The sequence below is a fragment of the Syngnathoides biaculeatus genome, chromosome 6 (genome assembly GCF_019802595.1).
Source record: "Syngnathoides biaculeatus isolate LvHL_M chromosome 6, ASM1980259v1, whole genome shotgun sequence".
NCBI lineage: Eukaryota > Metazoa > Chordata > Actinopteri > Syngnathiformes > Syngnathidae > Syngnathoides > Syngnathoides biaculeatus.
Window position 1 is genome coordinate 10,942,570 of NC_084645.1, and position 16,424 is coordinate 10,958,993.

The window sequence follows — 16,424 nt, forward strand, 5'->3', positions numbered from 1 at the left end:
TGAGTGTCCAGCTGCGTTACTGTCTTCGCATTTTAAATGACCATTTCTATGGGCACAGTACACCCTTTCCTGATCTGTAGCGCCAACTGGCCAGACAGGCTTACACAGGAGTCACGAACATGCAGAATAATTGTGTCCAAAGCCCAAAAGTGAATATTTGTATTTATTAAATTAAATTTAAATAATTGATGGGTATTCAGGAAAAAGAACATTTTGTAGCAAATTCTGAATGGCAGCAGAATTAGGGATTCCCACTAAATACTAGTGAAATGTATTTGCATTTGAGTAATGATCTTGTTAATAAACCCAAGCCCAGCCTGTGCAGCTAATCTACGTTGAGCTAATAAAATTTCATAATGAACCACACCCTCGTTCTCTACGGTGCAATACCCCAGCTGCAAACCAAAGAAGTGTCTGATCTCTACACCTGGCTATAGAGAGACATTGTTTGGGTTGGGGAATTGGAAAAGCAGAAGAGAAGTGATGCACATATTCAGAGGTGAAAGGGACAAAGATGGTTAGGTACACCTGAAGCCTGAACTTTACAAATACTGCACAAAAAACTTTTCATTTTAGTCTCACTGTCTGAAGTCATTCAGACTAGACCTCTCCCGTTTCAGGTCAGTCAGGGTGAACAAAATTATTTGATTTTGTTACAGTGAAGAAAATAAGTATTTGAACACCCTGCTATGTAGTAAGTTCTCCCACTTGGAAATCATGGAGGAGTCTGAAATTTTCATCATAGGTGCATGTCAACTGTGAGAGAGATATTCTAAAAAGAAAAATTCAGAAACCACAATGTATGTATATTAACGATTTATTTGTGTGATTCAGCTGCAAATAACTATCCTCAAAGACCTGTTAGTCTGTCTTTAAAAGTCCACCTCCACTCCATCTATTATCCGGAATCAGATGCACCTGTCTGAGGTTGTTAGCTGCATAAAGACACCTGTCCACCCCATACAATCAGTAAGACTCAAACTTGTGACATGACGAAGACAAAAGAGCTGTCCAAAGACACCAGAGACAAAATTGTACAACTCCACATGGCTGGAAAGGGCTACGGAGAAATTGCCAAGCAGCTTGGTGAAAAAAGGTCCACTGTTGGAGCAATCATTTGAAAATGGAAGAAGCTAAACATGACGGTCAATCTCAATCGGAGCGGAGCCCCATGCAAATTATCACCTTATGGCATATCAATGATCCTTAGAAAAATGAGGGATCAGCCCACGACTACACAACAGGACTTGGTCAATGACCTGAAAAGAGCTGGCACCACCGTTTCCAAGGTGACTGTTGGTAATCCACTAAGACGTCATGGTTTGAAATCATGCATGGCACGGAAAGTTTCTCCTGCTTAAACGAGCACATGTCAAGGCCCGTCTTAAGTTTGCCAATGACCATTTGGATGATCCAGAGGAGTCATGGGAGAATGTTTTGTGGTCAGATGAGACCAAAATGGAACTTTTTGGTCACAATTCCACAAACCGTGTTTGGAGGAAAATGAATAATGAGTTCCATCCCAAGAACACCATCCCTACTGTGAAGCATGGGGGTCGTAGCATCATGCTTTGGGAGTGTTTTTCTGCACATGGGACAGGACGACTGCACTCTATTAAGGAGAGGATTACCGCGGCCACGTATTGTGAGATTTTGGGGAACAACCTTTTTCCCCTCAGTCAGAGCACTGAAGATGGGTCGTGGCTGGGTCTTTCAACATAATGACCCGAAGCACAGAGTCAGGAAAACCAAGGAGTGGCTCCGTAAGAACCATATCAAGGCTCTGGCGTGGCCTCGCCAGTCTCCAGACCTAAACCCAATAGAAAATCTTTGGAGGGAGCTGAAACGCTGTGTTTCTCAGTGACAGCCCAGAAACCTGTCTGATCTAGAGAAGATCGTTGTGGAGGAGTGGTCCAAAATCCCTCCTGTTTGTGCAAACTTGGTGAACAACATAGGAAATGTTTGACCTCTGTAATTGCAAACAAAGGCTACTGTACCAAATATTAACAATGGTTTTCTTAGGTGTTCAAATACTTATTTGCAGCTGTATCACACCAATAAATCATTAAAAAAACAACAACAACAACAAAAAAAAAAATCATACATTGTGATTGCTGGATTTTTCGTTTTAGATTTTCTTTCTCACAGTGGACATGCACCTACGATGAAAATTTCAGACCCCTCCATGATTTCTAAGTGGGATAACCTGCAATACAGCAGGGTGTTCAAATACTTATTTTCTTCACTGTAAATGTGATAATGACAATTTGTTGAAAAATTTTATATTTTCTTCTAAGCCCAAAGTTTACATAAATTTCCTTGGTAGCATTTCCTTTGAACTGCTGGATTTGGGTCAAGCATTTTGGGTAAACTTCTCCAAGCTTCTGACTGTACTCTGTTGGAATTCTGTTCCATTCCTTCAGAGAGAACTGGCGTAACTGAGTGAGGACTGTCAGTTGCCACAAAATTTTGATGAGAACTCTAGTTCCTTCTGCAGAAAAACAATATGCTGCTGCCACCTCCATGCTTCACAGTTGGTATGGTGTTCTCAGGACTAGAAGCATCATCCTTTTTCCTCCAGATGTAACGTGATTCATAATGGCCAAATAGGCCCACTTTAGTTTCATCAGACCACAGGATGTTTGCAGAATTTAAGATCTTTGTCTTCGTTTCTTTTTGCAAAGTACTCTGGCTTTTTATGTTTCCTTAGGAGTAATGGCTTAATTCTCAGTGAAGCTCCTTTCTATGGGACATAGTGCCCGTCTATTTCCTGAGAGGTGTGATGGCTGGATATACCCATGATTTTTATAGTTTCATATAACTCTTTGAACAGATGAGCATGGCACCTTCAAGCACCTGGAGATTGTAACCAAGGATGAGCCACATTTGTGGAGTTCCACAACTCTTTCTCTGATTTCCTGGCCGATTTCTTTTGATTTTCCCATGATTTTAAAGGAAGAAGTGTTTGAGGCCTTAAATACATCCCCAAGTGTTCCATCAATTTACTCACATGTTGTCAGATATTCTATCAGGAACTTGCAAAGCCATGACCTCAACATCTGAGTTTGTCCATGTTCTTTAAAGACAAAGTAGTTTTCGTTCATGCAAATTCTGGACCTCAAAGAAAATAAAATTCTCTAAGAAATTCTGTCATTGTTGAATCTAACAAAATTGAATAATTTTGGTGACGCAGACTCACCTGAAACAGGAGAGGTTTAGTCTGATTTTACTTCAGAGACAAAAAATTTGTGTTTTGAGACAAGAATAGACATGTTGCAAGAGCACTGACGATTCTAATTAGGTGCAAATGGAGCAGTGTTCATTTTATCCAGCAGAGGATGTTGTACTGTCATGACAAAGGGCTCATTGTCAAAAACGTTCTTCCTTTTAGTCCAGACATTTCCAAGGTCCCGCTCAGGGCCCAATTGCAGCCTGTGTTAAAATTTTTATTGGCCCACAACCTCTTAAAAAATTACATGCGGGTCACTTGCAATGTTGACTGCTGTATAAAATACTTGTGTAAAAAATAGGTATTTTAAATTTCACCAGAAGATGGTAGTAGCACTGAGGCCACATCCTTGTTGCACTTGACATCTGACCTTCTGTCATCATTTCAGCTAATCCCATTACAAACATGGCATTCCAGGTCACCCCATTACAAACATGGCGTCTGTAGCTTAATAAAAAAAAAGAGTTGACAGCGAGTACTGTCGATTCTACAACAAATAGAAATTGTAGTATTTTTTGACGAAATACGAAACAATTGTCTCTGCCTAATTTGCCACAAGACTGTAGCTGGTTAAGGAATTCACTACCAGACAAAACATGCTAACGACGAAAAGCTTTTGAACAGGTGAAAAGTTGACAAATGGAAGCTCTTTTAACGGAGCAGCAGCGCTCTTTCACAAGAGCCCGTAAGTCAAATTAAAAATGCAACAAGGGTGAGATACGAGATGCCAATGCTAATTGCCAAGCACTGCAAAAGCTCATTGAGTTACAGTGTGACGCCGAGTGTCACAACCGACACCAACAGCTCTCGGTGGTCGATTTCTACCGCCATCTGGATTGAGCCACATTTTCAGAGATTGGAACGGTTGCTACGAAAATGCGGATCTTGTTTGGCTCAACATACTTGTCTGAAACATATTCTCAGTCATGAACATTACAAAGAGCCGTGTGAGAAAGAGTAAGTAACTCTCACCTGCGTGAAATGTTACGAATCAAGACCAGTCTTTGAGCCAGAGCTGGACTACATTGTGCAGGCAAGAACCCAGTTTCACCCTTCACATTAGTGCGGGCAAGTAATTTGTTTAGTCCTCTGTGGTGAATAAATTCTAAAGTATCACATTTTTTGTAATGATCTAAACCACTGTTTTGAATATGCACTGGCCACAGTTTTGAATTCAAAAGTTTACTGTGAGCATTTAATAGTGACTAATATGCATTGTTTCAAAGAGAAGTCTTTAATCTTTCCAAAAGGGGATTTTGCAGACAGAATTTTTCATTTTATCTGGTCTTCAAGTGATTTTGGCTAAAAACCTTTGTAATAAGTTTTTATGCCAGTCCCAAGTATGCTATTTGCACAAACAAAAATTACAAAATTCAATATTTGATTTTCATCTAATATTATTGTGTCAAATGTGTTGAATGGTCGCCCCCCTGCACATTTTCACCTTACCAAAGCTGGTGGAAAAAAACACCCCTGGTTTATTCCTTAATTGACATTATTCTTATTCTGTTTATTTTCATTTCAGATCCATATGAGATTTGCTTTTCTTTTTTACCTTTGAACTGGATTTTATTCAAATGTACACTCTTGCAAGAAAATCCATGTATTTTTAGAATGATGATTGGTCTAGAACGGCTACTGTGTCAGTGCCCTACCTGATTTTGAGCTCAGAGCGAGTGTTGAGGTTGGATGAGAGTTGTTGTATGAGTGACAGGAGCACAGGCTGGCTGAGAGGGCAGGGTTGTTGTCCAAACACCTGCTGGGAGTCAATGGTCTCACACACATACAAGACCAAGTTCAGATCTGTTGCTGAGAGAGCCTGGAAAGGGAGTAAGGAGGTTATATTACTCAATGAAGTACCCCACGCACCACAATTCAAAGTTGGGATGAGGTGTGCGCTATGCACTGCTTGTCACCAACCCCACCTAAACATATATGTCCCTTTCAAACAATTCAAATTCGTTTTTGTGTGTCAACATAACATATTGCCATAAGTGCTGTGGAGCATCCAGGTGCTCTTTTGCAAACATGTAGCAAAGTTTATTAGACAGCAGTGGCTTCCTCACTGGTTTACTCTTATGACATCAATCTTCTTTGATGTTTTACTCATCGATTTGTCAACAGAGGTGTTAACATGGGATGAAGATTTGTGTAACCCTTTTGCCAAGATTCTAGGACTTTTCATCACCACATTGAGGATTCTGTGCTGTGTTCTTGTAATTATCTTTACATGACGCCCAATGGAGTGAACAGTCTTGAACTTTCTAGACAAACTATATTACCACAAACTGGTGAACATCAACCGCTTTAGAGAGAATTTAGTGACCATTTTCAACTTAATTCAAATTAACTAAACTGCAGAGTAGGCACTCTAAGAGGTTTTGTGCAAGGTATTGCTCACATCGCCCAATGCTTCTTAAATAGAAAATTAAAAAATTTAAAAAAAAAAAAGTTTTTTTTGGACTGTGGAACATCAACACTTCTAATTTCATTAGTTGGGCTCTCAGTTGGTTGACTCCTAACTGAGATTGGCTCTTGGAGAGGTTTTTAAGTTTTGGCGGTCATACATTTTCCATCTTCAAGTGTGAATGTTTACATTGTGTCCAAAAATAATCTCACAACCCAATTGGTTGTGTGGTGTTATTCAGGTAAAATGTCAATTGCTGTGACTTAGCTTTTAAGGCTATTCATGCCGTAATTCTGGTACAGTAGATCGCCATATATTGGTCATTTGGCGCCTGCTGATATCCTCTAGCCACGGCTTTAAAAGAAAATGTTTTCACATTTAGTATGGTGGGGTGAGGAAAATACCCCACCACTGATTGCATAAACCAATCATTGGCAGTGTTTTCCCGCAGAGTCATGACTTTTTAGGATATTTTTCTTGCTTCTTCATGGCAATTAAATTAGGCAACAGCTATTCAAAGATTTTCATGAACCAAAATCTGGCCCAGTCCTTATCCCCAGCGAATGGATGCAATTATTAATAATTCCAAAGATGTTTTTTTATATATATATAAGGATTAATTTGTTAGAAACTTGTAAATTACAGTTAAACTTGTGATTTGACAAATTTCTATCCAGGACTTCATCATCATTTAGCAGTTTGGAGATTATTTTCAATCAGAAAGCATTAAGAACTCTCTTCTCCAGCTGTCAGTTTGTAGACCCAACTGACAGAAGCTGTTGAAACAAAATATTTGCTATTCTTACTTAACTCTGCGGCTGCCACAAACTATTTTACTAGTCGGCTAGTAGTCAGTCACTGATCATTTTTGCGATTAGTAATGATTAGATAGTCAGAACATAATATTATGTAAACTGCAACTGATTGCTACACCAGGCAGCTGGTCTTAATCATCATTAGCTTACAGCCTTGAGTGAATAAAGTATGTGTAAAACATTTAAGTACATTCAACTTTTAATACATTGTCAGACAAGCAAACACTAAAGGCATGAAAAAGATGACAAAAATATAATTCCGGGGGACCAGATATTTTTTTTCAAGTTTTAACTTAAATTTATCAATCTGAAAGACTGAAGAGTACAACAAGGTAAAATAAACATTTTCCTCAGGCGGAAAAACATGTACTTACACCGCTCAAGCACACGTTTATGTATAAAATTGAGATTATATTTAAATGTACATATTTTCTTTTGTTTCAGCTTCCAATTTGAGCCAGGCCCACCTGCACCCTGCTTCAAGTTGCGCCACCTGAATAGCATCCTCCTCTTTAAGCACTTTAATTGTGGCAAAAAATGGACCAAAATCACTGTTTCACTAAATGTCTCACTATTGCCTACTCCAAAGGCAATTTCCCAAATGCATCCTGCAGGAAAATAAGTTCAATATTATTCTGTTTTTATTGGCCATTCAGTGTTGTGACATCCTTAATATCGCGCCAAATATATTAAAATTTGTACACTAATTAGATAATTACATCCAAGTTTCCTAATTAATACAAAATGCACTAGCAGATCAGCTCTTCTCACCGATGCAACGTGCTACGTGGTTCCGCTGGGACACGACCTGCTGCACCTCTGTGCGAAAATATAAAGACCAACAAATGCAACAAACCAATTTGCTGACCTGATAAGCAAAATTGTTGCTGAAACATAAGAGCAGCAATAGAGGATGTCTGCTTCAGAGGTGGATAGAGTAGCAAAACAATGAAAGAGTAATGTTATTTGACAATAACGTCACAAGTAAACGTAGTCCTTCGAGAAATTACTTGAGTAAAAAGCAAAATTACTCAAGTACTGGTTACTTCTGATTTTACCACAACATGAAAATAATATGAATGTGCAAATTCTGATGTTGCAACGTGTGCCTGTGAGAGTATGTGTATGTACAGTCAAAAGTGCCCAAAGAGAACTGCAATTTAATGCAGTGTTTTCTCACGTTATAAGTGCCCTGAAATATCCACATATAGGCAGACTTTTCCAGACAAATACTACAATACATGAAAGCTGTTGTTTATGTCTGTCGAAATGTAAACACGAGTACCATGCCATTGCCTTCAAAGTAATGAAAACCTTCCCAACATGGCAGCCACATGAGCATGGCGATCGTCAGGGTAGGCTTATCTAGTGTGAATACCTGTAACAGGAAAGCCCAATGGAAAATGTGTGACGTTGGCACTTTCTTGAGTCATTTGATTGGTGAATTAGACCCAGACCTGACACAAACAGCGCACAACGTGGAAGTCGAAGTTGTAGTCTCACGCACGAAATAGTTAAGAAATAAGCAATAAATAAATAAAAGTAGCAAGTGACATTTAGATCATTGTAATGGCGTAAAGTTGACAGTTAACACCAGTCACCAGTAATTTCTGGGACAAATAGACAGTCAGCGACATTTTAAGTAAAAAAATGAAAAATTTGCCTTGATCAAGACCGATATCCACTATATTGGCGTCTGGTTTAGCGAGGTTCCACTGTATAAATAAGACTCTGAAATTTAAAAAAATTGGTTTGGCTTTGAGCTACAGGACTGTCTGGGTATGTCAGTTGATGGAGCTGAGGATAGCCCATTAGCTGTTCATCAAATAGAGTCATTCCTATCAGTACTCAGTGTCTGTACTGAGCTATTTGCTGAATAACGTGTACCGCTAGGGTTAAAAAACGGTTCCATGTGTCTGTCATGTGGGGAGACCCACACACAACTCAGAGCGAGGCATTGATGTATTAAATGACCAGTCTACTGCCAACCGAGTTTCTTAAATTGAATTAATTTAACGTTCCCTTAAGTGTCTGTTGTGTGGCGCATGGGAGACCGTTTATAGACGTGCATAAACATTTTAGCCACTTGATGCTTTCATTCAATGTTCCAGTGTTGTTCCAGCATAGCAAAAACTATGGTATTTGAATTTTTCAAGAATTCACTTACAAATATAGAGAAAATTTATAGGAATAGCTTACAATGGATAATACAAACTGATTCCTTGTGCTTTGGTGTTAAAGGCACAACTATTTCATTGTGTTGGCGGGACTGTCAATTAATGTTTCTATTGTAAATTACCTGCTGGAAAGCTTGGTTGAGCTGTCCCTGCTGAAGGAGCTGCAGGATGTTTGCTTGCTGTGTCTGATAGTCTAGATGTGCTGTTGGGACAGGGGTACCTGCAGCAGATCTCATTGCCTGCATAATGCTTGAGGCAACCACTGCCTGCTGTTCCTTCATTGCCAGGCTTACCTCACCTTTGACAATGCGCTGTACTTGACTTAGAATTGACTCCTGGAAACTGAATGAGAAAGAAAGAGATAGGTGGAATCCATATCACAGCAAGCATAAACTTTATTCTGCTAAATGTGTGAACAGTTGATTTTGTCTGCTTGGAATAATAATACTATAAACCTAGTTTAAATTCTCTGTCATCGTGATATCACATTGTTTCATTTAAATACTGGCCAGAAATCATTAAGAGGGGAGCAGAAAAAAAAAAAAAAAGACCTCAAAATTTTTTCATAAAAAATAAAAATATCACAAACAACAATGAGCAACATATTGAACATGCGGCTCAGTTATCCACTTTTTGTATATGATCGTGATAAAAATGTGTCACAAAAATTGGGTAAATAATGCCGTGTGAATAGCTATTTGCATGGACAAACGGTTCATAGTTCAACATTGTTCATTCAACAAGGTTTATAAAGTGGTACCTGTTTTAGCAAACACCTCAATGTATTCCATTTAAGAGAAATAGATCAGACAAAAATAATTGCACGATGGTTGAACCCTGTCGTAGTGGGAGGAAATTGTATTCATCCTTTTGTGCTGGACAGTGCAGGCCTTTTGTGCTGCTCCAGCGATGCAGTTGGTCGCTATTTTCCCGAGTGTGTCAATGCGTGTGACTTTTCTGTTTTTCACCTTGCTCATAGCTCAGTGGTTAGAGCATTGGTTTGGTAAACCAGGGGTTGTGAGTTCGTATCTCACTGGGGCCTCTACTCCCCAAGAGGGGTTGCGTCAGGAAGGGCATCCGGCGTAAAAACTGTGCCAAACAAATACGAGCCTTCATCTGAGATGTTATGCTGTGGCGACCCCTAACGGGTTAAGCCAAAAGAAACTTACTTAACGTCTTTGAAGTTGAACTTCACTGAAATAAAACTCCTTCAAGAAACAATTAAGTCCTTAAATTAAGGTTGCAATGAAAAAAAATGGGATATTTAGCAATTTTCAGGTCATAGTACCTCAGCTTGTAAAAGAGCCTCATATCGTTGGTAACACCGATGATGGATCACTTGGACACTTACTTTCCCACCATCATCTGAATCTGATGTTGGATCTCAGCCCGGATGTTAGATGTGATGCTATTGGCCAGCTGATCGGTGGAGTTTTGGAAGCTGTCCATGATTTGTTGCAGTTGGTCAATCATGGGGTCTCGCATTTCCTGTTCTCTCTGTTTCCTGCTTTTGGCATGAGCTTCGAGCTGCTGTATGTCTAGAGAAAGATCAATAACTATGTCATCTTCACTCAAACTAATTTTAAAACATACAATGCCAACATATGATTGACAAGTATGAGATAGTGGTAATGCTACGTAGATGGAGATAATTCTGGCTTTATGGTTGTAATAAACTCAAATCTTTCTCCACAAATTCTCAAATTTATGCATTTAGGCACAGTAGAGGCAAAACTTGGGACAATCTCTTACACAGCATTTCATACCTGATCAAAAAAAAACCTCTGACGTCATATCTGTGGATACTGATATATTGCTTTTCTCTCCCCTTTACACTAGTACATCTTTACCAGAAAACTTAATTTTTCCGTGTCTTCAGTGGTTTAAAACCTGGTTCTCACGCATGGAATACATTTTAAAAGTTTCATTTATTTTGAATCTGGCAGAGTCTAAAGGAGTAAGATGTTTTACTAAACTTTTGTAAAGAACAAGAAAGTGAATCAATTTCCCTAACCCTAGACAATCCTTTAAAATTCCAACCGCTTTGAGGACAGAGACCACTGTTGAGACAAGTAGAAATCATATTCTCAGCATCAACAATACGTGTTTGACCACTAAAGCAGTGTTGTGGGCAATGTTGCCTCTAAGCTGTGCACCTGCACAATTGCGTGCTTGTAGCGCACACTCACCGCACATGAAAATCGATCCAGTGCAGTGAACCACAGCCTGACTTTTTTTTTTTTTTTTAATTTAAAACACAGCAGCACACTGTCTCTAACAAGTTGCTGCTTGGCCACACCATGCCACGCACTCTACTTCCTTGTTTACCTGACACTGCCCACCTCCTGCTCTTAAAGGGGTACACTCAACTACAAACACCGCCCACCACCGGTGCTTTAATTAGAAACACAGTCAGGGCAATGTAGCGCAAAGATGAGTTAGACATGCTGCTTATGTTTACTCTTGATAATAATGGCAAAAGTTAAAAAAAAAAAAAAAAAAGAAAAGAAAAGCTGTTGCCTTAATGAATGTCGGAGTAAGTGAATAATAATAATAATAATAATAATAATAATAATGAAGAAACAGTGCTGAAACTAGATGAGATTTTCTCTTTGTGTAAAAAAGGTCTGGTCTGAAGCCAATGTAGAAAGCACAGGATGAGATGGTATAGAATGTTAAAATTCCACCTTGGCGCAGCCTGATATAGGATGAATGCACAGTCAATACAGCGCACAAAAAGCTAATTCCATATTTTAAAAATAAGAGACCTCATAACATTAACCTTAAAACTGTTTGGTAGCATCATTCAGCTTTCAACATGCATTGCTAAAGATATTCTGCAAGCAATAATTCAGTTTTACACCAAGAAAAACAGACGGGGATATCATTGTGCGTTAAAAATAAATAAATGAAACCAAATTGGAGCAGATATTTCAAATTTACAGTTCATAGTTGGCTTGCTTTGGTTAGCAATGTATTTTTGTTTGTTGACATTTTCATTCCAAGTTTGCAAAAACACATAAAATGACTTTACATTTTCTGATGGTAAGGTAATTGCTGTAACCTGTATCTTTTAATGAAGCATGTAACTTCAATGGATAACACCGCTCTGACCACAGTTCATCTGCCTGATGTAGTTCACAGTGGTCAAAGGAGCGCTCACGGGCTTAGCGTGCTTGCTCGGACATGTCAAAAATTAGAGGGAACATTGGTTATGGGTTAGGAAAAGGAAGGGAGGGGAGGGGAGACTGCTCCAATGGTCACGTTGTCAGGAATTGACTTGGGCCCCTTAAATTTCTCTTGCAACTAAAACAGGATCAGGTGCTACAGCCACAGCCATCAAAGAGTTTCCTAGAGCTGCCCAAGTCCCTTTGCCCGAGGAACACATCAAACCCCAAAATACTGGGGGTGCTCATTCATGTGCAGAGCACCTTCCCATGATTTGTTTCTTGACATTGTGTGAATCTATACGACAGTCACTACAGTCTGTAAAACTATTTCACTTCAGGGCACAAATAAAGAGGTCTCTTGATTGAACAAGAAAAAGTTACACCCACCCAATAATTTAAAAAAAAAAATCCATGTCAAAAAAACAGTTCTTGGCTCAAAGAGTTCTGAACAACTGATGTTACAGCGGATCTGAGTGTTACAGTTTATGTGCTAGATTGTAAACTGTCAATTTTATTAAGGGTATCTATAAAATTTTGTAACTCTCCATTTATGACCAACAAACTGCACCTCTCCCTCTATCAAAAGCATATCAACTTTGATGAAGTTGTAAATAAGATGCTAGTGTGAAAAAGTACAACGAGAGAACTACTGGACAACTTTTCAAGACTGCAGATAATTGGCATATTCTTTTAAAAACTCATCCCTGAGGTTTTTCCTAGTAATGATTGCTCTTGACACAGGGTTCCATTCCATAGTTTTTCAGAGCCTTATTTCTGAACTTTCAAATTCCAATATTTGATTATATCTGACATCTGATTAAATATGTATCATTCTGATTCTTTAAATGCCATTACGTAGGTAAATATTCCGGTAATCCTTTATAATTAGATATCTTGAAGAGCACAAACCTGCTTATATTATGGTCACTTGCCATAAAAAATAATTAATGAAATAACCAATTAATAATTTCATACATTTTGTCATCAAAACAGAAAATTCATTTTCCCTCATCATTCCAATCCCATAACTTTCTAGGGAAATGTAAACCTGATTCAGTAATAGAGCAAATTTCTTAGTTGACAATGTTAAATGACACCACGCAAGCTCTCGGGTTGGCAATGCTAAACTCTGCCGGTCTTTATTGACTGGTCAGGGGTATAAAATAGCCGCAGGGTATTATTCAAAACATTGGGTGAAGTGTTCTCGTAACTGCTTTTGTCTTCGTTTTTCCTCAATTCCTTAGCAGCAACCAAGTCATCAAAGGTTTCCTAATCACCATATCAAGTAAATGATAAAATAAAACTGTCTTTAGAGTCCTTCACACTTAACCAGAAAATATAACTGTCAGGTTGCTATGCTGACCCGTATAATTTAACGACAGGCTGCTGCGCGCTAATTTGGAACAATGCAATGACAGGAAGTACTTGAAACATTAGAAGGATGTGAGCAAATTAGAACAAAGTATTCACCAAAACAAGGGTATAATATTGTGTGCTCTCACACAAACATTGCAGATGCTCTTTCAAGCGCCTAAAAAAACTTTTTTCATATTCAGGATTTTTTGTTTTAGAAAATATAGCTCTTCTAATAGTCTAAGAAACAAGTATTTTTACATTGTTTCCCTTTTTCAGAAATGCATTAAATCAAGTTTCACATTTTTCATATTTGCATAGGAACCCTGCATATTGGTCACAAATTTGAATGTCTAACAGAAAATAAAATCATCTCAAAACCACACAAGGAGTTTCAAACCGTGTCAAGGTATTGTTCCATAATTCAAAATGATCTGTACCTACATAATTAAACAAAATCATCACACGGCTCATTTTGCATTGAAATCTTCAGGCAATCAAAATGAACTTACATTCTTGTGTTCCTTGCTTGAAACTGTCATTAATTTGCTGAAACATGGACTGGCAGCCTCTCTCAAAAACAGGCAGCACAATGCTCTGGAAGGCATCTTTATAAGCAGACTGGATAGGACCTTGCATTGCCTCTGCTGCAGCTCGGCCAATTGCGTCAGTTGTGTTCTAACAATAAGGAAACAGCTAATGTAAGCAAAGATCTAAATGGAGAACTGACATTGTAATGCAGGTCCTAGACAATGCGGTCATAATGAGTGCCGGTGAATGCTAGCCACCAACCTTGGATTTGACAACCTTGCCGACATTGTCCTTTAGGGTGACCTCTACAGAGGTCATCTTTGAAGTAATGGTGTTGCTCAATTGAGATGTCACTGGCTCCAGACACTTAGAAATTGCTAAAAAAAATATATATACATACATATATATATATATATATCATAGCTCAAGTACAGCTTTGTGCTAAGGTCTACAAAGCTCACCAAGAATGGTTATCCATGTATTGAAATAAAATACTGTATATGTTTGGATATGGGCCATTACATTTGTTAGAGGAAAATACTTGAAATGAAAAAAGAAAAAGAATACATCCCAACCCCTTACTTAGAAAAGCTGTCATATCCACATAAGATCATTTGTCAAGCAGCGATTTCTATATTAAACAGTTTTGTTTTGTTGTTTTTGCATCTGTGCCCATCAATTGCTTGACTTTCGCCTTACTTGGCGGAACAGTTTTTTTCATCTCCTCTCGAATCAGTTTGTCGATCCTGCTTGTTAGGGAATTGCAGAGTGTGTGGCTCAGATGCTGGGTGAGTTGTTCTTGATGGTGCTTCTGATTCCGAGTTTCTGTCAGAAACTCCTCTAATCTGCAATCTGAGGTCCCAAAAAGTTAAAGTTCACAAGAAGACAGTTTTATAGATGTGCCATGATCAAGATTAGCTAGGTAGAATAATTTTATTTTGGTTGGTAGAAGTAGGTTTGAAATACAGATTAAGATTAAATTTTACAGCGAAACAATTATCATACTTCACATAAAATATAACCAGCGAATTCCTCACAGCATGCCACGTCTCAGATTCAAATCCCTGGTGGTTTACATTTTTGCCTACGGCCATGTCGACTCTGTCATTTTCCCACATTGCAAAAAGTGCATATTAGGTTATTCTATGTAAATCCAGTGATTTTGTGAGATAAGGGATTATACAAAGATTACTATACAAAGTAAACTGGGAAAGGATCCAGTCTGACAAGAGCTAAAGGATACGTTCTTGCTCCTGATGATTGGCCAGCATACGCTCTACTTGGGCCATTATGGAGGTCTGCATCGCTTCAATTTGTCCGCGTAGCTCAGTTAACTCTCTCTGTTGGCCTCTGAGAAACATCAACAACTCTTGCTGCAGATCTGTAGTCATCTGCGAAGGTCACGAACAAATTGAGATAGACAAAATTACAATTAAAAAAAATAAATCTAAATTGGTAAGAATAATCTCAAAACAGAAGGCCAATGTTTAAAATGTTTTTTTGGGCTTTGTTAACTTCACAAATTGAGCGTACTATTAGAAACACCAACAGGTTTGTGACTAGACAGGAACAACTAAAGTTGATGATTTTTCACGCGCACTTTAACTTGGTGAGTACTTTACCTGACCAGAGTCCAATTGTCTCGACTGCGGTGATTCACTAATGAGAAAAAAGGAGGGACACGGGTGAATGAAATTTGCTAATTCGGTAACAATTCCAAAATGTTCTAGATTGACATGAAAAATCAACATACCTCTCATCTTTCTTGGTCTCTCTCTTAAGCTTTGGTGAGCATCTGGGTGAGGTCTTCCAGTCTTTAACTGGTAGCCTGTGAGAAGGGCGAGTCCCACAATTTGCAGATGATATTGAACCAGTCTCCTCATCCTCAGGTTCACTATATTAAAACAATGAAACAGGTAGAAGAAGAAAAAACTCTCATCGTCTATCTGAATTAACAAGAGTATATTCGTTACCTCTGCTCAACACCAGGGTCCTGACTGTCGTTCTGTGAAATGTGATAGGTTCGACATGCAAAGGGTGAAACCAGGAGTCTGTCATTTGACTCATCCCTGGAGCTAAGACACAGAAGTATATGGGGAATGAAAATTCACTCAATTACATTTTTTGTTCCATTCAAAATTAAATGCAAATACACACATTGTGCCACACACACACACAACACACACACACTTTTTCGATAAAGCCAGTTAAGGATTAGCAACGTCATCTTGCAGTGAAAAGCTGAACATGTTTTACAGTGGAGATGAGTCATACTTTTTGCAATATATAAATGCAAAACTGAATACCAGGAAAGTTTTCAAAAAAGCATTTGGATTATTTATTGATTGGCAAATGAAATCCATTTTCTGAGCCGCTTGTTCTCAAAAGGGTCGCGGGCGTGTTGGAGCCTATCCTAGTTATCTTCTGGCAGGAGTTGGAGTACACCCTGAATTGGTTGCCAACCAATCGCAGGGCACAAAGAGACAGATGAGAGTTGCACCCACAATCACACATAGGGGCAATTTAGAGTATCCAAATAATTCATGTTTTTGGGATGTCTGAGGAAACTGGAGTGCCTGGAGAAAACTCACGCAGGCACAGGGAGAACATGCAAACCCACACAGGTGGGGCTGTGATTTGAACCCCGGTCCTCAGAACTGTGAGGCCCACGTTCTAACCAGTTGCACCACCATGCCGCCGGCATATGGCATGATATAGCTCATATTCTATACGTATCTATTG

The 16,424-nt window shown here is 38.8% G+C and overlaps 1 protein-coding gene across 2 annotated transcripts in view; it reads right to left on the bottom strand.

The window, feature by feature from the left end:
* edc4 (enhancer of mRNA decapping 4) overlaps positions 1-16,424 on the bottom strand; it is a 77,197-nt gene that overhangs the window by 3,560 nt on the left and 57,213 nt on the right. For both annotated transcript variants that reach the window (XM_061821948.1, XM_061821949.1), the window contains 10 exons: positions 15,656-15,757; positions 15,436-15,576; positions 15,305-15,341; positions 14,926-15,073; positions 14,382-14,534; positions 13,944-14,059; positions 13,664-13,829; positions 9,980-10,166; positions 8,751-8,970; positions 4,885-5,048 (listed from right to left, as the gene is read on the bottom strand). In XM_061821948.1, the coding sequence (XP_061677932.1) occupies positions 4,885-5,048; positions 8,751-8,970; positions 9,980-10,166; positions 13,664-13,829; positions 13,944-14,059; positions 14,382-14,534; positions 14,926-15,073; positions 15,305-15,341; positions 15,436-15,576; positions 15,656-15,757 (1,434 nt within the window). The remainder of the gene's footprint in view (positions 1-4,884; positions 5,049-8,750; positions 8,971-9,979; positions 10,167-13,663; positions 13,830-13,943; positions 14,060-14,381; positions 14,535-14,925; positions 15,074-15,304; positions 15,342-15,435; positions 15,577-15,655; positions 15,758-16,424) is intronic.